This window comes from Populus nigra, chromosome 15 (genome assembly GCF_951802175.1).
Source record: "Populus nigra chromosome 15, ddPopNigr1.1, whole genome shotgun sequence".
In the NCBI taxonomy this organism is placed as follows: domain Eukaryota; kingdom Viridiplantae; phylum Streptophyta; class Magnoliopsida; order Malpighiales; family Salicaceae; genus Populus; species Populus nigra.
The window spans coordinates 1130445-1158125 of NC_084866.1; the positions used below are offsets into that span (position 1 = coordinate 1130445).

The 27681-nt window shown below is 33.2% G+C and overlaps 3 protein-coding genes across 3 annotated transcripts; all 3 read left to right on the forward strand.

Annotated features, from left to right (window-relative positions):
• The first annotated feature begins 1607 nt into the window (after window positions 1-1607).
• LOC133674776 (probable protein phosphatase 2C 60) lies at window positions 1608-7538 on the forward strand. The gene is made up of 11 exons (XM_062096006.1): window positions 1608-2103; window positions 2940-3062; window positions 3520-3583; window positions 4123-4231; window positions 4612-4765; window positions 5036-5161; window positions 5414-5537; window positions 5888-5964; window positions 6200-6252; window positions 6815-6869; window positions 7119-7538. The coding sequence occupies exons 2-11, from the start codon at window positions 2946-2948 to the stop codon at window positions 7314-7316; spliced, it is 1077 nt and encodes a 358-aa protein (XP_061951990.1). The 5' UTR covers window positions 1608-2103; window positions 2940-2945; the 3' UTR covers window positions 7317-7538.
• Window positions 7539-10180: 2642 nt separating this feature from the next.
• On the forward strand, window positions 10181-15794 carry LOC133674284 (probable protein phosphatase 2C 60). Its single transcript, XM_062095330.1, has 11 exons — window positions 10181-10731; window positions 10962-11084; window positions 11542-11605; window positions 12149-12257; window positions 12895-13048; window positions 13317-13445; window positions 13697-13820; window positions 14171-14247; window positions 14481-14533; window positions 15095-15149; window positions 15399-15794. The coding sequence occupies exons 2-11, from the start codon at window positions 10968-10970 to the stop codon at window positions 15594-15596; spliced, it is 1080 nt and encodes a 359-aa protein (XP_061951314.1). The 5' UTR covers window positions 10181-10731; window positions 10962-10967; the 3' UTR covers window positions 15597-15794.
• Window positions 15795-19273: 3479 nt separating this feature from the next.
• LOC133674648 (disease resistance protein RGA2-like) lies at window positions 19274-22014 on the forward strand. Its single transcript, XM_062095863.1, has 3 exons — window positions 19274-19775; window positions 19870-21199; window positions 21966-22014. The coding sequence occupies exons 1-3, from the start codon at window positions 19274-19276 to the stop codon at window positions 22012-22014; spliced, it is 1881 nt and encodes a 626-aa protein (XP_061951847.1).
• The last annotated feature ends 5667 nt before the right edge of the window (window positions 22015-27681 follow it).

Here is a 27681-nt window from a genome sequence, read left to right on the forward strand (position 1 = left end):
TCATTATCTCATGGGGGAAAATAATTCTATTTTTATATTTTATTATAGATAAAACCCGGCGTTTTCAACATTAACTCAGATAATAGTAGCTTTACCAGAAGTTGATTTAAAAATAAGATAATATTAAGGGGAAAAAGGTAATAAAACTTGCTAAACTTTAAGGAAAAATCAACAAAAATCACACATAGGCTGGCCCAAATTGTTGACTTCTTTTTCTCTTTAGGACCAAATTATTGACTTCAATATTATAAGTGGACTATTTTATGAAACTATACGGGTTTTACAGCCGCTCGAAATGGATCCCATTTTAATTACGGGTTAATTGAGGTAAATTAAAACGACGGAGTTCTATAGATTTCCAAAGCCAACTTGGGATTGTCTATGGCAAGATTAAGTTTCGAGGATTAACCTATGTCATCCAAAGTATTTTATTTAAAAAATATTAAAATAATATTAGTTTGAAAAAAAAAAAGGAGTTTTTGATCAAATTTCATCTAAATGACCAGATTTGAAATTAACCTAGGTTTTTAAAGGGTTAAACTAGACTAATTTCTTTCTCTATTTTTTCTTTAATCTAGACCGGTCTAGGCTCCATTTTTTTTTGGATTCGAGAAAACTTCACCTCCCAAAAAGTACACTTTGTGGGTCCAGGTGAGCGGTTGTCCCAGGTTCTTACAAGAGGTGCACACCCTGACTCGAACTCGAGACCTGCTGTGCAGATTTCAAGCTCTTTGCCATCACGTTACATCCTTTGGGGACAAGGTCCAGGCTCCATGCTTAACCGCTATATCAATCTAGATTTTGGGGTGTTTGAGAGTGTGGTAGCGGTTGCTTTTCAAAGTGATTTCACTTGGAAATGTATCAAAATAATTTTTTTGATTTTTTTAAAATTATTTATGATATCTGCATATCAAAATAATATAAAATTACTAAAAAATATTAAATAAATAAAACTATTTTTTTAAAAAGTATTTTTAGAACACGAAAACAAACACCATCTTAGTTACCAGAGAAATTATTACTTGCAGTTGTGAAGGATGAAGATCATTTGTGGTGGGAACATACATTCCTTTGCAAATCTTCCTCGCATGTTTATGCACATGGCTTGTGCATTGTAAATGGTGGACGTGAAATTCTATATCTCCCACCTTCTTGATTATTGTAGTAATTAAGGTATAATGTGCATTTTCAAATCCTTTATTACATTAAAAAAAAATATTCATCTGGCTAAACATTACTTTTTTTTTTCATATAAATAATTTGTTACATGAAATCTTTTATCCCATCATTGGAATTAATTGGCACATGAGTTTAATTGAAGGCTTTTTTCTGTGAAAAAAATATTAAATTAATATTTTTAATGTTTTTCTGATAATTTTAATATATAATTAATATCTATTTAAATGAAGGAATTGGTGGCCTTGCCATCCAAATTCTTGGAAAATAAAATTAAACATCCCTATAACGATACCTAACACATAAATATGGAAATTAAGTGTCATGAATCTTGGAATTAAATTAAATTACTAATAAAAATCCCTTTAGTTGTTAGATTAAATTAATAAATAAAAATATAGCTCATAGATCGATACATTTCACATTCCTTCCTCTCTCTTGCTGACAAGACATGATTACCAAAATCTTATCAAACTCAACAGTACAAAACTGTGAACAATAAATCAAAGCAAAGGTCCAGTCTTTGATCTTCCAGAATCCAGACTAATCAAATCCTTTTTGTATAAATGTAGAGAGAGAGAGAGTTCTTTCTTCCTTTCTTTATTATTTTTTCCTTCAAGTACTCGAGAAAATACCATCATCTTCCTTGACTAAGTCTTCACCTTTTTCCCATCCCCCCCATCAAGCTCCTGTCTGTCTTTTTCATTCTCGAATTCTTGCTGGTGTCATTCACTCTCTTGTGTTTTTTCCTCTGAGATTATCTGAAACTTCTGATGGGTCTTTCTTAGTTTTGGAAAAGGTGTTTGTTTTTAGGTATTTTAGATTCCCTTTCTGCCTGCCTGTCTGTCTCTCTCTCTCTGTCCCCCCCCCCCCCCCCCCCCCTCTTTCTATCTGTTCCTTTGTCTCTGATCTTTCCCTCCCAATAAGGTACATGCTAGTTTAAAGTTTTGAACTTTCTTGATTTATGAAGTATTTTTTTTTCCTGTTGTGTTATAGTATCTGAAATTGTTATCTGGGTCTTGATGTTATGTAGTGTTATTGATATCGTTTGATGGGAGTTTGGCTGTTTGTTATTATTATTTTTTTAATTCAAAGTAGGTTTTGCTTTGTGGAAAGTTCTTTTTTTTTTTTTTTTTTATTTACTGTGGTCCAGATTACTATCTGGTTAATGTTGTATCTTTCTTTATTTTAACATATATTGGAGTTGCAACTTGGGATGCGTATCTAGTTTTGTTTTTTTCTGCTGTTTTCTTTGATCTGAAACTTCTGTTATCCAGTTACTGCTTTTTAAATTGGCTTTTGGGTTTTTGTACTTACCTGATTTGCGTTGATCTTGGATCTTGATATGCAGTCACAAGGATATTAACTATGGCTTTAAATCCTGTTAAAGATTGTACATTTTTTAATTGAAACCTCTGCTTGTTTGTTGTTGGTTTGGATTTGATTTAATCAGTTAATGGCGTAATTCCTGACTTGGTGCACTGTGATGAATCAGGAATAGAAACAAGTTTGGCGATAATCTTAATTTAAAAGCTATTTAAAACGAAATGGCTTGATTTTGTCTGAAGGTTTGGCCAGTGTTAAGCATCAAAAGCTGATTTTTTCAGAATTTTGGTAACTGAAGAATATATTAGGACTAGGACTGAAGTGCGCCTATGAGATTTTAGTTATGTTGTAGTTTGCGTTTCTGTTGGATGGAGTTGTTTGATCCAAATTTTTCTTATTTTGGTGTTTACTCGTAGTTACTTGCTCTTTGATTTCAGATAGTGATGGGGATATACCTTAGTTCTCCTAAGACGGAGAAATTTTCAGAGGATGGCGAGAATGGTAGGCTTAGATATGGTTTATCATCCATGCAAGGTTGGCGTGCAACCATGGAAGATGCAGTGAGTAGTTAACCCAGCATTTGATCTATGCGAATATTCCAAGTTTTTCAGTCTTGTTACCAACGACCTTGATGCCCATTAATTAGTCCGGAATATGAATGTGTTAATGAATTTAAGTGGGGATGTCTTGAAAGATTTGTTATGACAGTACTAATGATAAATTTGGTTAAGCAGAAACTTTCCCAACTGGGACTCCTCCATTAACTTTTTTTTTTCATGGCATGGTTTCGACAAACAGTTGATCACTGCTCGAAAACTTGTTAAGCATGAACATATCACTTAATTTATAATTTGTCTGTCTTGTCCGTTTCTATTCTGAAATATTGTTGTCGAGGTCTTCATTCACATGTTAGCAAATTTCAGAACATGTGTTATTGCATTTGTTTTATACTTTATTTTATTTTTTACATAAACGATATGCTGTTTATTATATATTTATTGTTATTTGTGTTCCTAGCATGCTGCAATAACTGATTTGGACGCTACCACTTCATTCTTTGGTGTTTATGATGGACATGGAGGTAAGGCTTGCAAGTTTCATGTATATTTGAATATGCTACATATCATTGCTTAACTAAAATGTTATTTCCTGAATGTGCACCATGTCTGATTTTGTTGTTTTTTAATTGACTTCTGGCTATGCCCTTAGATGAACTAAGTCAAAGTAATCTCACCATGTTCAATTCCAATTTCATGTGAATATATGATTAGTCTCTGACCATTTTAAAAGCTTAGTATTATCTTGCCTATACTTTTTTTGGGATTAATTTTCTTCTGTTACTCACTTTAAGTTTGTGATCTGCTAATGATTGCGGGAAAGAATCCATGTGGCCAAATTCAACATGTTCAAAACTGAGACTTAGTGGAGTGGGCTTATGGAATAAAATTTTCAGCCATTGAATTCCTTTTTTGGTTTCCATTGATGCTTGTCTCTTATGGGTGGTTATTCAGTTCTGGACACGTCCCTTGTTATACCTCTTGTATGGCTGTACCTAGGTCAGTATGTTAGTATAATTGGCATTTAGGTCATTATTACTCACTTTAGTCCGGTAACTTGCAGGTAAAGTAGTTGCAAAATTCTGTGCCAAGTATCTCCATCGGCAGGTTCGCAAGAATGAAGCATATGCAACAGGAGATATGGGAACTTCTGTCCAGAAAGCATTTTTCAGGTTACTTGATTGTAGGCTATTTTAAGTGAACAGTAATGTACCAATCTAATAATGTTTCGATGTTTAGAATTATCTTGATGTTGTTCTCCATCCTCGATGCAAGAGTTCTGAGCCTCATTAGTAATTGTAAACTAGTGATAGCGATAATATGTCTTATTAATATTTTAAAGCAATTTTGATAATGTCAGTTTCATTTCTGTGTTGCATTAATGATTTTTTTGACTCATAAATTTTTTTCTTTAGCATGCATATTTGGTCATTTCAGGATTTATAGTTCTGTAAATGCCTACTATTTTCTCAAAACAATATTGTAAAAATGCTTCCTGAACTTCAATCAAAGATACATATACTCATGATTTCCTTTTATGCATTTCATGCAGAATGGATGAGATGATGCGTGGCCAGAGAGGGTGGCGGGAACTAGCTGCCTTGGGTGATAAGATAACGAAGTTTACTGGCATGATAGAAGGGTTGATATGGTCCCCAAGGGGTGGTGATTGTCATGAACAGCCTGATGACTGGGCTTTTGAAGAGGTATTTTAGAAACAAATGGAGTGCACTGCAGCTACTGCCTTTGTTTAATTGTCTCCAATATGTTAATTTCAGTGAAACATACCTCTTCTATCAAATGCATATGTATAAAATACCCAGAAACATAACTAAGTTAAAAATGGATCTTTATTATTTTATACACAAACCAAATGCATATGTTTGGCATCAACAATACATACTGTAATAGTGGATCTTTGTATCACTCAATATAAATGGTTTAAGAACTTATTTTACTCTTAACATGGTGATCAGGGTCCTCACTCTGACTTCTCTGGACCAACTTCTGGGAGCACAGCCTGTGTTGCGATTATTAGAAACAACCACCTCATTGTTGCGAATGCTGGTGATTCTAGATGTGTGATATCAAGAAAGGGTCAGGTATTTTTCATTTAACCAGAAATGATGGTTTGGTTTTCTCCCAAAATACTAAAGATTGTTTGTAGGGTAGGGTTTGTTTGGAATGTTGAAATTTCCTACAACTTTACTTCTGCCACAGCTAATCAATTCACCTTTTCTCCAAGTTTTAAGGTGATGGGATAGTATCTTGATAAATGGGCTTTAGAGGCATATGGTTGATATGGACAAAACCTTGTATACTTTTTTCGGTAAACATAGCTCTCTTTGATGCAGGCTTACAATTTGTCTAGAGATCACAAACCTGATCTTGAGGCTGAGAAAGAACGGATTTTAAAAGCTGGTGGTTTCATACATGCAGGGCGGGTCAATGGCAGTTTAAATCTTTCAAGGGCTATAGGTACCTAACATTCCTGTGAACTCCTGATCCCAGTTTGGAGACTCAATCTCTGGTTCTCCGTCTCTGGATTTATAAGTGATTATACCATAGAGCACAAGGCTGAAACTGTTCTGTTTTCCATATTGAAAAGCTTTGGGCATGCACTGCCATTCAAAAGCATGTTTGCACCGACCCTCCATGTGCACTCCCACTGACATCTGTACTTTCATACTCATGTCTGTGTTTGTATATCCTTGATGCACACATTTTACTTGGTATGCATCTTAATGAGCGGACGACCATGCTCGTGTGCATTTTTTTATGAAAGAGGTATCTTCTTTCAATTCTTCATATTTTTGTTTGTAATGCAGGTGATGTGGAGTTCAAGCAGAATAAATATCTACCTGTTGAAAAGCAAATCGTGACAGCCAATCCAGATATAAACACTGTATGCGTTTTCTACTTTATGCTATGTTTTGATTCAAACAAATTGCTCTCCTAATAGGCCTTGTTTATCATTGTCTCCAAATCTTGGTTGGTCATGCTGTTATGGTCCTGTGCGCATCTTCAATACCACCTTGATTTTCTTTTATTGCTTTAACATCTACTTTATTTTTCATACCTGAAATTCTTTGTATTCAATTAAAATTTATTTTGTTGACCTTATTCTGTTCCTGCATCAGCTTGAGCTTTGTGATGACGATGATTTTCTTGTGCTGGCATGTGATGGAATATGGTATGCATCTAATGCTATCTTTCTTAGTCAGTGCCTTAGAATGTCGATCCATGATGTGCTGATTCTCTTAACAAAGAAATAGAATATGCTTGGATTTTAGTGATGAAAATACAATAGCAAAATACTGAGTGGAGGCTTTGGTAGTTTTAATTGAAGGGAACTCAATGGAATACATAAAGCGAGGTTTAGCCCTTGCTGATGGCCACATATTTACATGACAAGAACTAGGAAATTAATGAACACTGTTTCCTTCGAATTAGAGGCTCAACACTGCTAAGTGATATAAAAGTATAGATTGCGGTTGTTTGTGGGATTGAGGCGCTTTTATTGTGTTTCCATGACTTGAAGATTACACTTCCTTGAAGTTTCAGAAATCATCTAAAGTTGAATCGCAACTGCTGCCTTTGAATCTTTTATTGACCTTAAATTAATCTGTGGATCACTTGGATAGGCCCTGGGCAGTGTGCTGATAATCCAATTTTATTCATTTCGTAGAACTGTCAGTAGCAAAGTCATGAATAATTAATTACAAGTGGATAAGTGGTCATTTTTGTTGTTTCAGGGATTGCATGTCAAGCCAGCAACTAGTAGATTTTATTCATGAACAACTACATTCGGTATGTGTGGTTTAGACCTCTTCTTGTTAGGTTATGAAATATTACTCTTTCATTCGGTCCCTCCACTTTTGTTTTTCAAAATTTAGATGTTGATGGAATGTTTGGGTAGAGAGCTTATGCTATCAACATTAGTACCAATCTACCTTTCACGTGGAGGGGAAAAAAATGATCTTGTTGATTCTATGATGTGAATCTACATTTGCGAGGTTATGCATTGCAAAAATCTGACAGGAAACCTCAATAATGCAGGAAAACAAGCTCTCTGCAGTGTGTGAGAGAGTGCTTGATAGGTGTTTGGCGCCATCAACAGCAGGTGGTGAGGGATGTGACAACATGACCATGATCGTGGTACAGTTTAAGAAACCTATAGGGTCCCCTGCTTCCGCAGATGAGCAATCCTCACAATCTGAACCTGCTGATGCCGAATCTAAACCAGAGGAAAGCTAATTGAAGTACGATCCATCGCTTGCTGATGTCTCGGATGCTGATGTCTCGGATGCTATTTTCCAGCCTCTGGATGGAAAAACATTATAAGGATCCTACATTTCCATGAAAATTCACGTCCTTAGATACATATTTGTAGATGGTTTAACATGGATGGATGAAATATTAAGAAAAATTGTTTGATGTTCTGATGCGTGCTTATATGCTTCATAAGTTTAACCACAATTATCAGATTCAATAACCTTTACAGCTTTTTGACAAAGACAATCAGTTATGCAAGTCTTTGAATTTTGATTGTATCTACCACTAGATTATTTATGAATTTTGATTGGATTGTGAGTTAAATTAATTAATTCTAAATTGATTTTTTTTTAAAACACCCAACCCATAATAAATGATAAAACAACGTGGTTTCGATTAAACTCACAAATCCAAGATGGATTTTATAACAATTACATTTGTTTTGGTGCATTCAGATTTTTGTTTTTAATAAATTCCTTCAAATGCAACCCTCGAATTTAATTCTAGAAAAAAGAAAAATAGAACATAATCTTCTAACCATCATATCAACTTCTTAAAATTATTAATTAGTATACATTATCACATGTAACATGATGAATTCATATTTATTGTTAGGGCAAAGTTAAACCGACTTGAAATTGATTCACGGGAAGAGTTATTAAAACCAACTTGAAATTGACTTCGATAAGGTTCAAGTTTCACATCGAGATAATTAGTCGAACTCATCTAAAGTATTTTATTAAAAAAAAATTAAAACAATATTAATTTAAAAAAATCATAAAAAAAAAATCAACAAGTATTTTATTATATTTTACTTGTAGACCAAATCACGAGTCAATCTAGTTTTTTATGGGATTAAATCAAATCAATTTATTTATTTATTCTTTAATCCAAATTGATTTAGGCTTTGTAGCTACATCAATTTAGATTTTATAATTTTGTTTATCGGGTAAATTATTGTATTATTTTTGTAATTGTGGGTGTTCGGATTACCTTACATATATTTTGATTAATTCTTCAAAGCTATAAAGTTAATGATCAAGTAAATCTTCAATACCTCTGAAATTTATAATATATGAATTGATAATTTTAAAAAAATAAATTTTAAAACTGATAAGTAAAGCTATATCCATTCAGGAAAATTATTACTTGCAGTAGCGAAGGATGAAGATCATTTGTGGTGGGAACATGCATTCCTTTGCAAATCTTCCTCACATGTTAATGCACATGGCTTGTGCATTGTAAATGGTGGACGTGAAATTCTATATCTCCCACCTTCTTGATTATTGTAGTGATATTACGTGACTCTTTTGTTTTTTCTTTCACCCTAAATTCATCCATTTTCCCATTTTTTTCCCATAGAAATAATTTGTTATATGAAATCGTTTATCCCATCATTGGAATTAATTGGCACATGAGTTTATTTGAAGGCCTTTTCATGTGAAAAAATATTAAATTAAAATTGATCCTGACCGGTTTTTTTTTGTGGCCCTCCAGAAGAGAGAAGTGAATAAAATATGAATACATGTTTGTCTTTTAAATTGTTAAATATTTATGTTGCTATATTATTGTAATTTTCATGTTCACCTTCCTCCCAATACAAGTTTATGCTTTAATTGATCCTGGGGTAGGTTATTTTTTTGTGGCCCACCAGAGAATGGAGAAGTGAATAAAATATGAATGTATGTTTGTCCTTTTAAATTATTAGATATTTGTGTTGCTATATTATTATGATTTTCACGTTCATCCCCCGGCCCACCTGAAGGGAGGAGTGAATAAAATATGAATGCATGCTTGTCTTTTTAAATGATTGAATATTTGTGTTGCTATATTATTGTGATTTTCATGTTCACCTTCCCTCCAATACAAGTTTATGCTTTAATTGATCCTGTGGCTAGTCAGTTTTTTGTGGCCTACCAGAGAAGGGAGAAGTGAATAAAATATGAATGCATGTTTGTCTTTTTAAATTATTAGATATTTGTATTTTGCTATATTATTATGATTTTCATGTTCACCCCCCGGCCTATCAGAAAGGAGGAGCGAATAAAATATGAATGCATGTTTGTTTTTTTATATTATTGGATATTTGTGTTGCTATATTATTGTGATTTTCATGTTCACCTTCCAATACAAGTTTATGCTTTAATTGATCCCAGGGCAAGTTATATTTTGTGGCCCAATAAAGAAGGGAAAAGTGAATAAAATATGAATGTATATTTATCTTTTTAAATTATTAGATATTTGTGTTACTATATTATTATGATTTTCATGTTCACCCCCCGACCCATCAGAAAGGAGGAGTGAATAAAATATGAATGCATGTTTGTCTTTTTAAATTATTGGATATTTGTGTTATTATATTATTGTGATTTTCATGTTCACCTTCCCCCCAATACAAGTTTATGCTTTAATTGATCTTGGGGCAAGTTATTTTTTTGTGGCCCACCAGAAGGGAGAAGTGAATAAAATATGAATGTATATTTGTCTTTTTAAATTATTAGATATTTGTGTTGCTATATTATTATGATTTTCATGTTCACCCCCGGCCTATCAGAAAGGAGAAGTGAATAAAATATGAATGCATGTTTGTCTTTTTAAATTATTAGATATTTGTGTTGTTATATTATTGTGATTTTCATGTTCACTTTCCCCCAATACAAGTTTATGCTTTAATTGATCATGGAGCAAGATATTTTTTTGTGGCCCACCAGAAGAGAGAAGTGAATAAAATATAATGTAATGAATGTATGTTTGTCAGTTTAAATTATTAGATATTTGTGCACCCCACTCTCAATATAAGTACATGCTACGTTTAAAGTTTTGAACTTTCTTGATTTATGAAGTATTTTTTTTCCTGTTGTGTTATAGTATCTGAAATTGTTATCTGGGTCTTGATGCTATGTAGTGTTATTGATATCCTTTGATGGGATTTTGGCTGTTTGTTATTATTATTTTTTTAATTTAAAGTAGGTTTTGCTTTGTGGAAAGTTCTTTTTTTTTTTTTTACTGTGGTCCAGATTACTATCTGGTTAACATTGTATCTTTCTTTATTTTAACATATATTGGAGTTGCAACTTGGGATGCGTATCTAGTTTTGTTTTTTTCTGCTGTTTTCTTTGATCTGAAACTTCTGTTATCCAGTTACTGCTTTTTAAATTGGCTTTTGGGTTTTTGTACTTACCTGATTTGCGTTGATCTTGGATCTTGATATGCAGTCTCAAGGATATTAACTATGGCTTTAAATCCTGTTAAAGATTGTACATTTTTTAATTGAAACCTCTGCTTGTTTGTTGTTGGTTTGGATTTGATTTAATCAGTTAATGGCGTAATTCCTGACTTGGTGCACTGTGATGAATCAGGAATAGAAACAAGTTTGGCGATAATCTTAATTTAGAAGGTATTTAAAATGAAATGGCTTGATTTTGTCTAAAGGTTTGGCCAGTGTTAAGCATCAGAAGCTGAATTTTTCAGAATTTTGGTAGCTGAAGAATATATTAGGACTGGGACTGAAGTGCGCGCATGAGATTTTAGTTATGTTGTAGTTTGCGTTTCTGTTGGATGGAGTTGTTTGATCCAAATTTTTCTTATTTTGGTGTTTACTCCTAGTTACTTGCTCTTTGATTTCAGATAGTGATGGGGATATACCTTAGTTCTCCTAAGACGGAGAAATTTTCAGAGGATGGCGAGAATGGTAGGCTTAGATATGGTTTATCATCCATGCAAGGTTGGCGTGCAACCATGGAAGATGCAGTGAGTAGTTAACCCAGCATTTGATCTATGCGAATATTCCAAGTTTTTCAGTCTTGTTACCAACGACCTTGATGCCCATTAATTAGTCCGGAATATGAATGTGTTAATGAATTTAAGTGGGGATGTCTTGAAAGATTTGTTATGACAGTACTAATGATAAATTTGGTTAAGCAGAAACTTTCCCAACTGGGACTCCTCCATTAACTTTTCTTTTTCTTGGCATGGTTTCGACAAACAGTTGATCACTGCTCGAAAACTTGTTAAGCATGAACATATCACTTAATTTATAATTTGTCTGTCTTGTCCGTTTCTATTCTGAAATATTGTTGTCGAGGTCTTCATTCACATGTTTGCAAATTTCAGAACATGTGTTATTGCATTTGTCTTATACTTTATTTTATTTTTTACATAAACGATATGCTGTTTGTGACATGGTTATTGTTACTTGTGTTCCTAGCATGCTGCAATAACTGATTTGGACGCTACCACTTCATTCTTTGGTGTTTATGATGGACATGGAGGTAAGGCTTGCAAGTTTCATGTATATTTGAATATGCTACATATCATTGCTCAACTAGCTAGAATGTCATTTCCTGAATGTGCACCATGTCCGATTTTGTTGTTTTCGGATTGACTTCTGGCTATGCCCTTGGATGAACTAAGTCAAAGTAATCTCACCTTGTTCAATTCCAATTTCATGTGAATATATGATTAGTCTCTGACCATTTTAAAAGCTTAGTATTATCTTGCCTATACTTTTTTTGGGATTAATTTTCTTCTGTTACTCACTTTAAGTTTGTGATCTGCTAATGATTGCGGGAAAGAATCCATGTGGCCAAATTCAACATGTTCAAAACTGAGACTTAGTGGAGTGGGCTTATGGAATAAAATTTTCAGCCATTGAATTCCTGTTTTGGTTTCCATTGATTCTTGTCTCTTATGGGTGGTTATTGAGTTCTGAACACGTCCCTTGTTATACCTCTTGTACGGCAATACCTAGGTCAGTATGTTCGTATAATTGGCATTTAGGTCATTATTACTCACTTTAGTCCGGTAACTTGCAGGTGAAGTAGTTGCAAAATTCTGTGCCAAGTATCTCCATCAGCAGGTTCGCAAGAATGAAGCATATGCAGCAGGAGATATAGAAACGTCTGTTCAGAAAGCATTTTTCAGGTTACTTTTTTTTTAATTATTGACGTGGGTGTCCGGGCTAGTATGCGCACACCTCAACTAATCCCACAGGCCCTGAAGTTAACAACTATGCAAGCCTCTAGTGACCATCATATTAGCAACCACGGGGCTCGAACCCGAGAATATAAAGGGAGCAAACCTCTTAGTCCTAAGTCTTTACCAACCATTAGCCATCTACTGGCCACCTACTATATGGTTATATTTTATAAGTGAACCACCCCTTGATTTTATTAGTGGAAGTTTTTCCTATAGAAGGTTATTTTAAGTGAACAGTAATGTACCAATCTAATAATGTTTCGATGTTTAGAATTATCTTGATGTTGTTCTCCATCCTCGATGCAAGAGTTCTGAGCCTCATTAGTAATTATAAACCAGTGAGAGCGATAATATGTCTTGTTAATGTTTTAAAGCAATTTTGATAATCGCAGTTTCATTTCTCTGTTGCATTAATGGTTTTTTTTACTCATAAATTTTGTTCTTTAGCATGCATATTTGGTCATTTCAGGATTTATAGTTCTGTAAGTGCCTACTATTTTCTCAAAACAATATTGTAAAAATGCTTCCCGAACTCTTAATTAAAGATACATACTCATGATTTCCTTTTATGCATTTCATGCAGAATGGATGAGATGATGCGTGGCCAGAGAGGGTGGCGGGAACTAGCTGCTTTGGGTAATAAGATAACCAAGTTTATTGGCATGATAGAAGGGTTGACATGGTCCCCAAGGGGTGGTGATTGTCACGAACAGCCTGATGATTGGGCTTTTGAAGAGGTACGTATTTTATAAACAAATGGAGTGCACTCCAGCTATTGCCTTCGTATAATTGTCTCCAACTATGTTAATTTCAGTGAAACATACCTCTTCTATCAAATGTATAAAATACCCAGAAACTTAACTATGTTAAAAATGGATCTTTATTATTTTATACACAAACCAAATGCATATGTTGGGCATCAACAATACATACTGTAATAGTGGATCTTTGTATCGCTCAATATAAATGGTTAAGAACTCATTTTACTCTTAACATGGTGATCAGGGTCCTCACTCTCACTTCTCTGGACCAACTTCTTCTGGGAGCACAGCCTGTGTTGCGATTATTAGAAACAACCACCTCATTGTTGCGAATGCTGGTGATTCTAGATGTGTGATATCAACAAAGGGTCAGGTATTTTTCATTTAACAAGAAATGATGGTTTGGTTTTCTCCCAAAATACTAAAGATTGTTTGTAGGGTAGGGTTTGTTTGCAATGTTGAAATTTCCTATAACTTTTCTTCTGCCTCAGCTAATCAATTCACCTTTTCTCCAAGTTTTAAGGTGATGGGATAGTATCTTGATAAATGGGCTTAGAGGCATATGGTTGATATGGACAAAACCTTGTATACTTTTTTCGGTAAACATAGCTCTCTTTGATGCAGGCTTACGATTTGTCTATAGATCACAAACCTGATCTTGAGGCTGAGGAAGAACGGATTTTAGAAGCTGATGGTTTCATACATGGCGGGCGGGTCAATGGCATTTTAAATCTTTCAAGGGCTATAGGTACCTAACATTCCTGTGAACTCCTGATCCCAGTTTGGAGACTCAATCTCTGGTTCTCCATCTCTGGATTTATAAGTGATTATACCACGGAGCACAAGGCTGAAACTCTTCTGTTTTCCATATTGAAAAGCATTGGGCATGCACTGCCATTCAAAAGCATGTTTGCAACGAACCTCCATGTGCACTCCCACTGACACCTGTACTTTCATATTCATGTCTGTGTTTGTATATCCTTGATGCACACATTTTACTTGGTATGCATCTTAATGAGCGGACGACCACGCTCGTGTGCATTTATTTATGAGAGAGGTATCTTCTTTCAATTCTTCATATTTTTGTTTGTAATGCAGGTGATGTGGAGTTCAAGCAGAATAAATTTCTACCCGTTGAAAAGCAAATCGTGACAGCCGATCCAGATATAAACACTGTATGCGTTTTCTACTTTCTGCTATGTTTTGATTCAAACAAATTGCTCTTCTAATAGGCCTTGTTTATCACTCTCCAAATCTTGGTTGGTCATGCCGTTATGGTCCTGTGCGCATCTTCAATACCACCTTGATTCTCTCTTATTGCTTTAACATCTTTTTTATTTTTCATACCTGAAATTCTTTGTATTCAATTAACATTTATTTTGTTGACCTTATTCTGTTCCTGCATCAGCTTGAGCTTTGTGATGACGATGATTTTCTTGTGCTGGCATGTGATGGAATATGGTATGCATCTAATGTTATCTTTCTTAGTCAGTGCCTTAGAATGTCGATCCATGATGTGCTGATTCTCTTAACAAAGAAATAGAACATGCTTGGATTTTAGTGATGAAAATACAATACCAAAAAACTGAGTGGAGGCTTTGGTAGTTTTAATTGAAGGGAACTCAATGGAATATATAAAGCGAGGTTTAGCCCTAGCTGATGGCCACATATTTACATGACAAGAACTAGGAAATTAATGAACACTGTTTCCTTCGAATTAGAGGCTCAACACTGCTTAGTTTTATGAAAGTATAGATTGCGGTTGTTTGTGGGATTGAGGCGTGTTTATTGTGTTTCCATGACTTGAAGATTCACTTCCTTGAAGTTTCAGAAATCATCTAAAGTTGAATCGCAACTGCTGCCTTTGAATCTTTTATCCACTTCAAATTAATCTGTGGATCACTTGGATAGGCCCTGGGCAGTGTGCTGATAATCCAATTCCATTCATTTTGTAGAACTGTCAGTAGCAAAGTCATGAATAATTAATTACAAGTGGATAAGTGGTCATTTTTGTTGTTTCAGGGATTGCATGTCAAGCCAGGAACTAGTAGATTTTATTCATGAACAACTACATTCGGTATGTGTGGTTTAGACCTCTTCTTGTTAGGTTATGAAATATTACTCTTTCATTCGGTCCCTCCACTTTTGTTTTTCAAAATTTAGATGTTGATGGAATGTTTGGGTAGAGAGCTTATGCTATCAACATTAGTACCAATCTACCTTTCACGTGGAGGGGAAAAAAATGATCTTGTTGATTCTATGATGTGAATCTACATTTGCGAGGTTATGCATTGCAAAAATCTGACAGGAAACCTCAATAATGCAGGAAAACAAGCTCTCTGCAGTGTGTGAGAGAGTGCTTGATAGGTGTTTGGCGCCATCAAAAGCAGGTGGTGAGGGATGTGACAACATGACCATGATCGTGGTACAGTTTAAGAAACCTATAGGGTCCCCTGCTTCCGCAGATGAGCAATCCTCACAATCTGAACCTGCTGATGCCGAATCTAAACCAGAGGAAAGCTAATTGAAGTACGATCTGCCGCCTGCCGAAGTCCCAGATTGTCAATGAGCTATATATATTCCTAATTAGTGAGAATCAATTATGTGATTCTGCAAGATTATAGGCTCATAAAATATTCCTAAATAGTTTCCCAGTCTATGTATATATATTCACGTTTGCTGTTATACAAAACAATGAATAAGAGAATATTACAATCACCAATTCTGATATGGTATCAGAGCAGTCGATCTTGACTGTCTCTTGCCCTAGTTCCAAAAATCGCTTCCGCCACAGCAGCCGTCAGCACCCTTCACAGTAGCAGTGATTTCGCAGCAGCAACCATTAGCCACCCTTCACAACCACTGTTCATTGTTCCCTCAACCATTACTCTGTTTGTTCTCTCTACTTCTTCCTCTCATCACTTCTACGCCAAAATCATGGCAGATGATGATGGTTCAGTAAACACCAATAAATCCTTCATGTCAGGAGACTCCAACACTACCACACAAATACTCACGTTGCAAAGTGACACATCTAATTTCTCTGCAGGAATCAAACTGGATGAGAATAACTATTCTCTATGGCATCAAATCACCTTCTTGATTATTGTAGTGATTAAGGCATAATGTGCATCTTCAAATCTTCTATTACATTAAAAAAAATATATTCATCTGGCTAAACATTAAACAATACCATTACGTAACTCTTTTGTTTTTTTTTTTCACCCTAAATTCATCCATTTTCTCATTTTTTTCCCATAGAAATAATTTGTTATTTGAAATCGTTTATCCCATCATTGGAATTAATTGGCACATGAGTTTAATTGAAGGCCTTTTCATGCGAAAAAATATTAAATTAAAATTGATCCTGGCCAGTTATTTTTTGTAGCCTACCAGAAGGGAGAAGTGAATAAAATATGAATGCATGTTTGTCTTTTTAAATTGTTGAATATTTGTATTGCTATATTATTGTAATTTTCATGTTCACCTTCCCTCAATACAAGTTTATGCTTTAATTGATCCTAGGGTAAGTTATTTTTTTGTGGTCCACCAGAAAAGGGAGAAGTGAATAAAATATGAATGTATATTTGTCTTTTTAAATTATTAGATATTTGTGTTGTTATATTATTATGATTTTCATGTTCATCCCCCGACCCACCTGAAGAGAGGAGTGAATAAAATATGAATGCATGTTTGTCTTTTTAAATTATTGAATATTTGTGTTGCTATATTATTGTGATTTTCATGTTCACTTTCCCCCCAATACAAGTTTATGTTTTAATTGATCATGTGGCCAGTAATTTTTTTGTGGCCCACCAGAAGGGAGAAATGAATAAAATATGAATGCATGTTTGTCTTTTTAAATTATTGAATATTTGTGTTGCTATATTATTGTGATTTTCATGTTCACCTTCCTTCTAATACAAGTTTATGCTTTAATTAATCTTAGAGCAAGTTATTTTTTTGTGACCCATCAAAAGAGAGAAATGAATAAATTATAAATATATGTTTGTCTGTTTAAATTATTAGATATTTATGCCCCCTTGTTTTTTATATTTTTATTTTACAAATGTTTTTGGGCCAACCAAAATATTTTTTTGTGTAACTTTTAGATTGAACATGTGGCATCTTATTTTTTACATTTTTATCCTTTTTCTTTGATTTTTTTTTTTACAAATCTCACCTATGCACTCATTACGAGAAGCAAAAGGACACACTCAAAAAAAAAAAAGGAAGAAGGAAATAGTTGAGGTGATTCATTGTTTATATAAATAGTGTTTCCTCCCTAATATTTTTTAGTTGTATTATTAATTATTGAGGGAACATAATTAATTCAAGGGGTAGCATTGATTTTGTCCCCAAACTATTTATTTTTTCAATTTTTCACCTTCCATGGTTCATAAGCCATGGAAGAGTGCCCTAAACGGTCTTCACAAATAAAATCTTAACAAGTTGTTTGGCACAAAAAGCCAAGCAACACACGAACTTTTTTTTTTAAGTTCAATTTTTAATTAATATCCTCTTTTTTATTTTTAAATTTTTAGTTTAACTTCTTTTTAAATAGAAATTAGTCTTTTGGATTGTTTCTATAATTTTATAATATCTCAAAGAAATTATTTTAGTTTATTTTTAATTTTTTTCTTGTTAAATTTTATATAGGTAAGTTGTGTTTGTATGATGTATTTATATATATAAAAATTATATGTAATTAGGGAGGGAATTAGATGCAAAAAATGTCTCTTCCTTTGCTTGAATTTAGGTTTTTGGTCTATGTCTTTAGCTTCAAGCTGATTTTCTATGTCTTGTATTGCTCTCAAAGATGTATGAATAACAATAACTTGCTCAAAGATGTATGAATCATATGCAAAAAACTTATCCCCTTAGCACCACCAACATATATGAATGACAATAACCTTCCTATACAATAGCAAGAATTTATATGTTAGCATATTGTTTCCATGACTGCAAATATGGAGTTTCCTTCTCATATTAAAGGTTGTTGGCACCATAATACTTTTTATATACTTTACTATTCTATTATATATTCCAATAAGATTTCTACCTTTCTTTTAAATTATGTTAAATCACGTGACATGTTTTATAAATTTTTATATTTACTAGTAAGATCAATATTATCTGAAAAATAAAAAGACATAAAAAAAATAAAAAATGAATTAAGAAACCCGAACCTATAAAAAATTATTAGCAAGTAAAATAAAGTGAATTAGCATCTAACCAAAGTTTTATATGAGAATTAACTTAAGAGATTCAATAACGATGTGTTGTTACTAACTCACATTGAATAAATATATATTTTAACTTCATTTAAAGAATAATTAAATAAATAAAAGCAAAAAAAAAATATTATGAATCATTGAAAATTCTTACCTCCTCTTTAGGTCTATATATTAACCTTGCATAATCCTTATTTTTAAAAATATCTTTAAAATATTTACCCACATCTGACATCCATTGTCATGGCAGCTGCAAATAACCTTTTTATTTTTATGGTCACGCTCTTCGCAGTTGGAGTAATGTTAAATTCTCCAACACACACAAATGCTTTTTGGAACCCGTCAAAGTATCCTGAACCAGTTCCAGGACCTTTGTCATGGACTTTGTTGGATTTAATATTTTTTAATATTTTTTATTTAATCATATGATAAAAATAGATGCTCACAGAATTGAGCATAAACCTAAAAACAGACACTTATTTGAGACAATTATCTCTAGAAAGCAAACAAAAATCAATAATGTGGTTCATTTCTCAACCAATCCAATTTAAATAATGAAATAAAAAAGGAATAAATTAAAAATAATCAAAAGACCAAAAACAAAAAAAACACATATTATATCGATGGATAAACTCGTCAAAACCTGTGAACTGGATAAGCCGGGGTAGTATGTCAAACCTGTGAACTGAGTTATGGACTTTTTTTAATATATTTTTTATTTAACTACATAATAACAAAAATAGATGATTGCGAAATCAAACACCAACCCAATAATCTTAATTTTAAAAAATAAAATCAATAAAAATAGGTTTGAAAAAAAATCACGAAATTTTTTTTAAAAAAAAGGCAAAAGAAAAAGGAAAGCAAAACAGTCAATGACTTGTCCTTTCCACTCAAAAAAAGAACTCGACTCTTATCTCGATCATTTTTTCCTATCAAACAATTCTCCCCTCACTCAAAAATGAAAATGGAAGAAATTTTTGCAGCTGAGATTGCAAAATCCCTTTTAGGGAAGTTAGGCTCTTTTGCTGTTCAAGAATTTCGTTTGGCATGGGGACTTAAAGATGACCTTGCACGTCTTGAAGAGATATTGAAAGCCATCAACGTGGTGCTGTCCGATGCTGAGAAGCAACAATCAAAGAATGACAGGATTCGGCTCTGGCTCCATATGCTCAGAGAAGTCTTGTATGATGCAGAGGACGTGCTGGACGAAATCGAGTGCGAAACTTTGCAAAGGCAGGTGGTGAAAACTAAAGGGAGCACCAGCAGAAAGGTACGACGCTTCTTTTCAAGCTCTAATAAGATTGCACTCCGTTTAAGAATGGGTCATAAGATAAAGAGCATCATAGAAAGACTAGCCGAGATTTCATCTCTTAAGTCTGACTTCAACCTCAGCGAGCAGACTATTGATTGTAGTCATGTCTTGCATGATGAAACAGAGATGAACCGATCCTTTGAGAGCTTTTCCGGTCTTATCGGAAGAGATGAAGACAGAACGCATCATCAACCTTTTAGTAGCACCTTTTAAGGTTGGTGATGCACATCCCCTTGTCCTTCCGATAGTTGGAATGGGAGGACTGGGGAAGACATCTCTTGCCAAATCGGTGTGTGATGCTGAAAATGTAAAAAGTCATTTTGAACGGAAGATGGAGGTATGCGTTTCAGATGATTTTTCCTTAAAACAAGTGATACAAAAGATTATTAAATCTGCAACTGGGGAAAGATGTGCGGACTTGGATGGGGGTGAACTAATACAAAAACTTGAAGCGATTCTGAATGGTAGGAAATACTTGCTTCTTTTGGATGATGTTTGGAATGAAGATGCTCAAAAATGGTTGTTGTTGAAGCCTCTGTTATCAAAAGGTGCTGATGGAAGTAAGATTATAGTGACTACCCGTGGTCAGCGTGTTGCTGAGATTATGGGTACTGTCAATACTGCATACAACCTTAGTCTTCTTGGTCAAGAGGACTGCCTGTCGTTGTTTTACAAGTGTGCATTCAAGGAAGGGCAAATGGAGTTGTATCCAAATTCGGTTGGAATTGGGAAAGAAATAGTGGCAAAATGCAAGCAAGTTCCTCTGGCAGTGATTAACATGGGGACTCAACTGTATGGTAAAACTGATGAAACAGAGTGGAAATCGGTGAGAGATAGTGAGAAGTGGGGAGAAGAGGGAGATGGTATTTTACCTGCCTTGAAAATAAGCTATCAAAGACTGCCGCCTCACTTGAAAAGATGCTTTCTTTATTGTTCGGTTTTTCCAAAAGATTACCTATTCATGGATCTCGTATTGGTGCAATTTTGGATGGCACAAGGGCTCATTCTTCAATCATCAAATCCAAATGAGAAGTTGGAAGATGTTGGCTTGCGTTATGTGCGCGAGTTGATCTCAAGATGTTTCTTCCAAGATTACGAGGATAGGATAGTTATAGCTTACTTTAAAATGCATGATTTAATGCATGATCTTGCATCATCATTGGCTCAAAATGAGTTTTCAATCATAAGCTCTCAAAACCACCGATTTTCCAAAACGACCCGTCATTTGTCAGTCATCGACTCTAATTCTTTTTTTCATCGAATTCTCCCCAAGTTTTCAAACGAGTTCGACCATGTGCGGTCAATCCTCTTTGCAGATAGTATAGTGGGGCCTACATGCAAAACAGACTTTGAGAAATGTTTGTCAGGATTCAAGCATTTGCGGTCTTTGGAATTAATGGATGATTCTGAATTTAAGGATTTTCCGGAGAGGATTGGCGCCTTGAAACATTTGAGATATCTCCATTTTTTTTGGAACACAGAAATGACAAGACTCCCGAAATCTCTTTTCAAATTGCAAAATTTGCAAGCTCTGGTTACGGGTGCAAAAGGATTAGAAGAGTTGCCCGAAGATGTGAGGTACATGATCAACCTTAGATTTTTATTTCTAGTTACTCAGCAGAAGCGGTTGCCAGAAGGTGGGATTGGGTGCTTGAAATTTCTTCGAACTTTATACATTTTTCTATGTCAAAATCTCGAAACTTTGTGCGAAGATATGCATGGTCTTAAATGTCTTCGAAAATTGTTTATTGTTGGCTGTGATAGCTTGATTTCTTTGCCACCAAGCATAAAATACTTAACTACTCTGGAAGAATTTTGTATTCTTGATTGTGAAAAGCTTGATTTGATGACAATAGAAGAAGAGAAAAAGGAAAAAATTCAACCACTTTCCCCTCCTCTTCGTATTGTAATATTTGACAACTTACCAGAAACTCTTGCCTTACCAGAACAGCTTCTTCAAGGATCTGCAGAATCCTTACAAACATTTATCATCAAATACAGTCCAAACATTAGAGAAATGCCAGAATGTATCAGCAATTTAAATAAACTTCAAAATCTTGAGATCACTCGTTGTCCAAGGTTGAGCAAAAGGTGCCGAAGAGGAACAGGAGAAGATTGGCCCAAGATCAAACATATCCGTAAAATCGAGGTTGACGATGATGATAGTGATGAAGAAACATCTCATTAGGTATGGTTTATGAGGATTTAAATCTATCATATTTAGTTTCATATTTTTTTCTTTTCTTCCATTCCTTTTTTTTTTCCCTGAATTTCTTTTCCCCGAAAAGAAAATGCAATGATTATTTGACATAATTAACTTCTTGTGTTTGTCTAATTTCTTCAGGTTTACTGCTGTGAGGGTCCCGTCGGCAAGGATCTTGTACAACAACTAGTCATACGAAGATCAGCTTAAGGCTCGGAGCAGTCTGCTTTGTGCAATTTCCCCTGCCTTAATTTCCTTGGCTAGCTGTGTGTGATGACTTTCTAATTAAATTGCCTTCTTTTGATTTTGATGAGTGATCCACTGGCTTAGAGTTATGTTTTGCTCTTTTTTTCTTTCCACAACTTTTCCCTGACTACAGATTTAACTGGCTGATAACAGAATTCAGAGGGACTATTTCTTCAGAACTTGGTCCGTGTATTCCTTTGGTTAATTTACGTGTTTTTGATCTCCTTGATAGATACATGAAGAACTCGTGTAACTTCTTCATTGCATGCATTCTCCATATTTCAATACTTTTATTATTATTATTATTAACGTGGGTGTTTGGTCAGCTTAGTAATCTCACGGGTCCTGAAATTAATGACTATATAAGCTTTTAATGGCCCTGAAATTTGTGGGATTTGAACTGGTGATCTCTAGAGAACAAATTTAGAATTTGACCAGTTGAGATACATCTCTCAAGGTTATATTTCAAATACTATTATTTCTTAAGATACATTGAAGAAATTGCCAGCAACAAAGTGTAGAAGCACATGCGTTATGATGGAGGTGGCCATTGAAGTCTTCTAAATGATGTAGAATGGTACAGGGACTGATGGTCTGGAGTTGTATCCTTTTCTTAATTCTCCGGTGCTTGTTTGAGAAGTTGCTACAGTATAACACCATCTAAGCATTTCCATAATTAACCAGGGAACTGAGGTTTTATGATTAGTATCAAATTCTTTTTTTTATTATTAGTAAGTGTTCGGGCCAGTATGCATGCACCACGACTAATCTTACGAATCTTAAAGTTAACAATCACGTAAGTCTCTAATGTTTCTAAAATTTATGAAACTCAAACTGGTAATTTTTAGAAAATAAATCTAGAGCTTGATTACTTAAGTATAGACGGCCTCTCATAGTCATGTATATAAAATTCTTACGTGACAGGGTTCTAACGATAACTCTCAATTCTCTCATCACCACGCACCTGTTACTTGAATTCCATGTGCGAGAGCACATCCTCACAAATAATCGTTTTCCTTTTGCTCATTCCGTCCTTGCTAATTGTGCTTTTTAACATTCTACAGCCCATAATCCCATTTTAAGATACCCGTAAAAAGACCAGAAGTGAAATCTAATGGGATTTTATCATTGATTAACAATTAAATTCCATACCTATGGCAATAGGGTTCATGCAACAGGACAGCAATTCTTTGAAGAGGGTTTAGGCTTGTAGGTGATCTTCTAATTAGTTTTCAAGGGGCGTAGCGTGATGGCAAAGGGCTTGAGATCTGTATAGCAGGTCTCGAGTTCGAGTCAGGGCGTGCACCTCTTGTAAGAGTCTGGGACAGCTGGAATTTTATTCACTCACCTGAGCCAACAAAGTACGCTTTCCGAGAAATGGGGTTTCCTCGAATCCAAAAAAAAAAGTTATCTTCTAATTAATTATGCTTAGCATATAAATTTCTAATTCTAAACAGTCGAAGTTCTCTGGAAATTGGGAGGAGAAGGAGCCTTTAGGCTTTTGAAAATCTAAATTTTTATTTAGCATAACCCTTTTTTTTTCATGCTCAAAAGAAATTATCTAGGGGCTGGTTTTCTTCATACTGGATTTTATAGCTAAAATATTGCAGGAAACCAGGAGATTGTTTTGGCAATTTTTAATAAACTTTAATTGTTTTAGGTTTCTTAATTTATCTTTGTTTATTCATGTGTATTTTTATTTTTCAGGCGATAATGATCTTATCAGTCAATATACAAATTTTTGATAATATGTGAAGAACCCTAGATTTACAGCCATGGTTATTATGGATACAATAAAGAAAATGATATACTACACATAATTATTGCTATTATATAGAAGGATATTGTTATTGATATATATCTTTGAGTGCAATAGAAGACATGGAAACCCAACTCAATGCGAGTGATGAAGACCAAAAACAAATATTCAGGCATAGGAAGAGATGTTTGTTGCATATGATTTTTTTTCCCACTAAGTAAATATAGTTTTTTTCTTATAAATACATCATGAAAATACAACTTCCATATCTAAAATTTAATGGAAAAGGAATTTAAAGATAAATTACAATATTCACTTTGAGATATTATGAAATTATAGAAACAATCTAAAAGATTAATTGATATTTTTTAAAAAACATTTAACTAAAAAATTTAAAAATAAAAAAGAGGATATTAATTAAAAACTAATTTTAAAAAATAAGTAAATAAAAAAATCATGTGTTATTGAGATTGGTAAGCCACGCTTGCAAGCATGGCCTAAAAACAATGCCCATGTGTGCCTCATACTAGAAGCCCAAGGCAATACTTCTAGTTTTGTTTTTTTTTTTTCAAAGAAAAAAGAGTAGATGATACATCATTTATGTAATTATTTTGTTTTTTACTATAACATCATAATATTCTTTGGTAATTTCCATAAAAGAGGGAATGCAAATTTAAGAAAATCTCAACATATAAAACTATGCTAATGTAACTTGTGAGGAAAAAATTGAAATAAATAAAGTATCATAATCAAATCGAAAAACAAATTGGGGACCTAAAAGATTAAAAAAAAAGGCTATGAATAATAGTGTGAACAATTAAATGAGTATTTGTCAAAAAATGTTTGCTACAATTTCTTTTGCAATGTTTTAGTTTATTAGAAATAATCTAAGATATTTAACTCTATAACCCTCATTACACCTAAGATATTTAAACATATTCCTATCAACAATTGAAAAGGTTATTTCTTGCTATCATTATAATGAATGTCAAATATAGATAAATTTCTTAAAAATATTTTTTAATGGAATAAAATGAGGATTAGGTAAGGTTAATTTATAAAACTAGAGATGAGGTATGGATTTTCAATGATTCATAATATTTTTTGAGTTTTAATTACTTAATTAGATCTTATATTCATTTCATTTTTCATTAATTAAAGTTAAAATAGAAATTTATTATAAGTTAGTAATGTCATTCTACTACTAAATCTCTTATGTTATCCTATAAATTTTGTTAAGATGTTAATTCACTTTATTTATTTATTAAATAATTTTTTATTGTGTTTAGTTTTATGTTTTTAAGTATTTTTATTTTTATAATAATATTGATCTTATCTGTCAATACATGGATTTTTAACCTATATTATATTTAAAGTGAATTAGCATATACATGGTAACTTAATATAATTTAAGTATATATAACTTAATATAATTTAATGGAAAGGAAGAAATCTTTTTTTTTTAGTTTAACGTGGGTGTCCAGGCCAGCTTGCGTGCACCTCGACTAATTCCATAGGCTCTGAAGTTAACGACCATGTAAACCTTCAATGGTCATCATATGAGCAACTACAGAGGAAGCAAATCTCTTAATATCAAATTCTTACCATTGAGTCACCATCTAAATGGTTGGAAAGGAAGAAATCTTATTTAGTGCAAAGCAAGTATGTTGGCCCGTAGCATATACATGGTAACTGAGAGGGTATTTGAAGTAATTAACATATTTAAAAGAGAACTTGAAATCGGGAGCAAGTGGTTTGCCATCTTTGACAACTCAATTATTGACATCAATACCCTTATTGTTCACTTTACTGAAAAAATTAAAATGCATTAAGGTGCTTCACAATTTTTTTCTCAAACTTTTTTTCTTTTTTTAAAAAACAATTCTACCTTTCAATTTCTTTCTTCCAATTCTAACCTTTAATATTTTATTAATTTTGAATTGATCATCATAATTTGTTTTAATTTTCTTTTTACAAGGTTATCTTACTCTCAAACAAACATTCTGATATTTGGTTGGTACTTAATTTTGACAAACATTTATTTTTGTTATTATATCATTAAATAAAAGATAGTTTTATTTTTTCTTAAAACCTATTAGAGTTCATGATCCGAGTCGTCAATTTTGCAAGTTAAGTCGTAAAGCTTGAGTTGATCTAATATGTCTTCATCTTAATATTAACAAAAAAATATCAATTTAATTTTTTTTTAAAGTTAAACTACACTTTTACTGGTCATCTAATTACCTTTGAACCCTTTTCTTACTTTTATTGCATGAAAAGGAAGTGTTGCCTTGGACTTCAAGTCTCAAGCACACTTGGATTTTTTTTCAGAGCTAGTGTGTGAGCTTGACCTACTAAGCCAAGCAACACATGACCTCTTTTTTAGTTTAAGTTTACTTTTTAATTAATATCCTCTATCTTATTTTTAAATTTTTATTTTAACTTCTTTTTAAATAGAAATTAGTCTTTCGAATTGTTTCTATAATTTTATAATATCTCATAGAGATTATTCTAGTTCATCTTTAATTTTTTTCTTGTTAGATTTTATATAGGTAAGTTGTGTTTGTATGATGTATCTATATATATATAAAAATTATATATACTTAGGGAGGGAATCATATGCAAAAAACATCTCTTCCTTTCCTTGAATTTAGGTTTTTGGTCTACATTTTTGGTTTCGAGCTGGTTTAGTGCTCTCAAAGATGTATGAATAACAATAACTTGCTCAAAGATGTATGAATCATATGCAAAAAACTTAATGTGTTAGCATATTGTTTCGTTGGTTGTACTCATAGTAACCATGACTGCAAATCTGAAGTTTTCTTCACATATTAAAGGTTGTTGATACTTTTTGCCCATGTACCATCATTGTTATTTTCTTATAGATTTTGCCTTTACATGATACTTTTTATATACTTTTCTATTCTATTATATATTCCAATAAGATTTCTACCTTTCCTTTAAATTACGTTAATCATTTGACATGTTTTAAAAATTTGTATATTGACTAATAAGATTAATATTATATGAAAAATAAAAATACATAAATATATAAAAATAAATTAGGAAACCCGAACCTATAAAAATTTATTAGCAAGTAAAATAAAGTGAATTAACATCTAACCATTTTTTTGTAGGAGAGCTAACTTAAAAGATTTAATAACGATGTGTTGTTACTAAATCACATTGAATAAATATATACTTTAACTTCATTTAATGAATAATTAAATGAATAAAAACTGAAAAAATATTATGAATTATTGAAAATTCTTACCTCCTCTCTAGGTCTATATATTAACCTTGCATAATCCTTATTTTTAAAAATATCTTTAAAATATTTTCCCACATATGACATCCATTGTCATGGCAGCCGCAAATAACCTTTTTATTTTTATGGCCACGCTCTTCGCAGTTGGAGTAATGCTAAATTCTCCAACACACACAAATGCTTTTTGGAACCCGTCAAAGTATCCCGAACCAGTTCCGGGATATTTTAAGGTTTTGGATCGATGTGAAAAGCCTCTAGCAACAAAATTTCCATCTTGTAGTAATGCAACCTTGGCAGCAATATTTAAGAAAAAACGTATTCCTAACAAGTGTTGTCCTGAAGTCACCAAGTTTTCAAAATTTTGCTACCATGCTCTAGGGTTGTTTGTTGCCACTACACCGGATTTTATATTGACTGTGCCAGAGTTTTTTGAACGGACTCAAAAGGTTTATGATCATTGTCTTCGAGTAGTTCCATCACCTTCGAAGCCTCGTCGTAGTCGTAAGAGAAGAACTCAATAGGGATGCATTTGTATTCAATGTTCCTCACATACAATTATGCATTTTTTACCGACCATCAACACA

Bases quoted from the DNA above. Each gene is read 5' to 3' on its own strand.
- LOC133674648 (XM_062095863.1), top strand. From the start codon at position 19,274: ATGGAAGAAATTTTTGCAGCTGAGATTGCAAAATCCCTTTTAGGGAAG. The intron at 19,776-19,869 runs GTCTTATCGGAA...TCCTTCCGATAG, and splicing joins ATCCTTTGAGAGCTTTTCCG to TTGGAATGGGAGGACTGGGG. The intron at 21,200-21,965 runs GTACATGATCAA...TAATTTCTTCAG, and splicing joins GAGTTGCCCGAAGATGTGAG to GTTTACTGCTGTGAGGGTCC.
- LOC133674776 (XM_062096006.1), top strand. From the start codon at position 2,946: ATGGGGATATACCTTAGTTCTCCTAAGACGGAGAAATTTTCAGAGGAT. The intron at 3,584-4,122 runs GTAAGGCTTGCA...GGTAACTTGCAG, and splicing joins TGTTTATGATGGACATGGAG to GTAAAGTAGTTGCAAAATTC. The intron at 4,232-4,611 runs GTTACTTGATTG...CATTTCATGCAG, and splicing joins GTCCAGAAAGCATTTTTCAG to AATGGATGAGATGATGCGTG.
- LOC133674284 (XM_062095330.1), top strand. From the start codon at position 10,968: ATGGGGATATACCTTAGTTCTCCTAAGACGGAGAAATTTTCAGAGGAT. The intron at 12,258-12,894 runs GTTACTTTTTTT...CATTTCATGCAG, and splicing joins GTTCAGAAAGCATTTTTCAG to AATGGATGAGATGATGCGTG. The intron at 15,150-15,398 runs GTATGTGTGGTT...TCAATAATGCAG, and splicing joins TTCATGAACAACTACATTCG to GAAAACAAGCTCTCTGCAGT.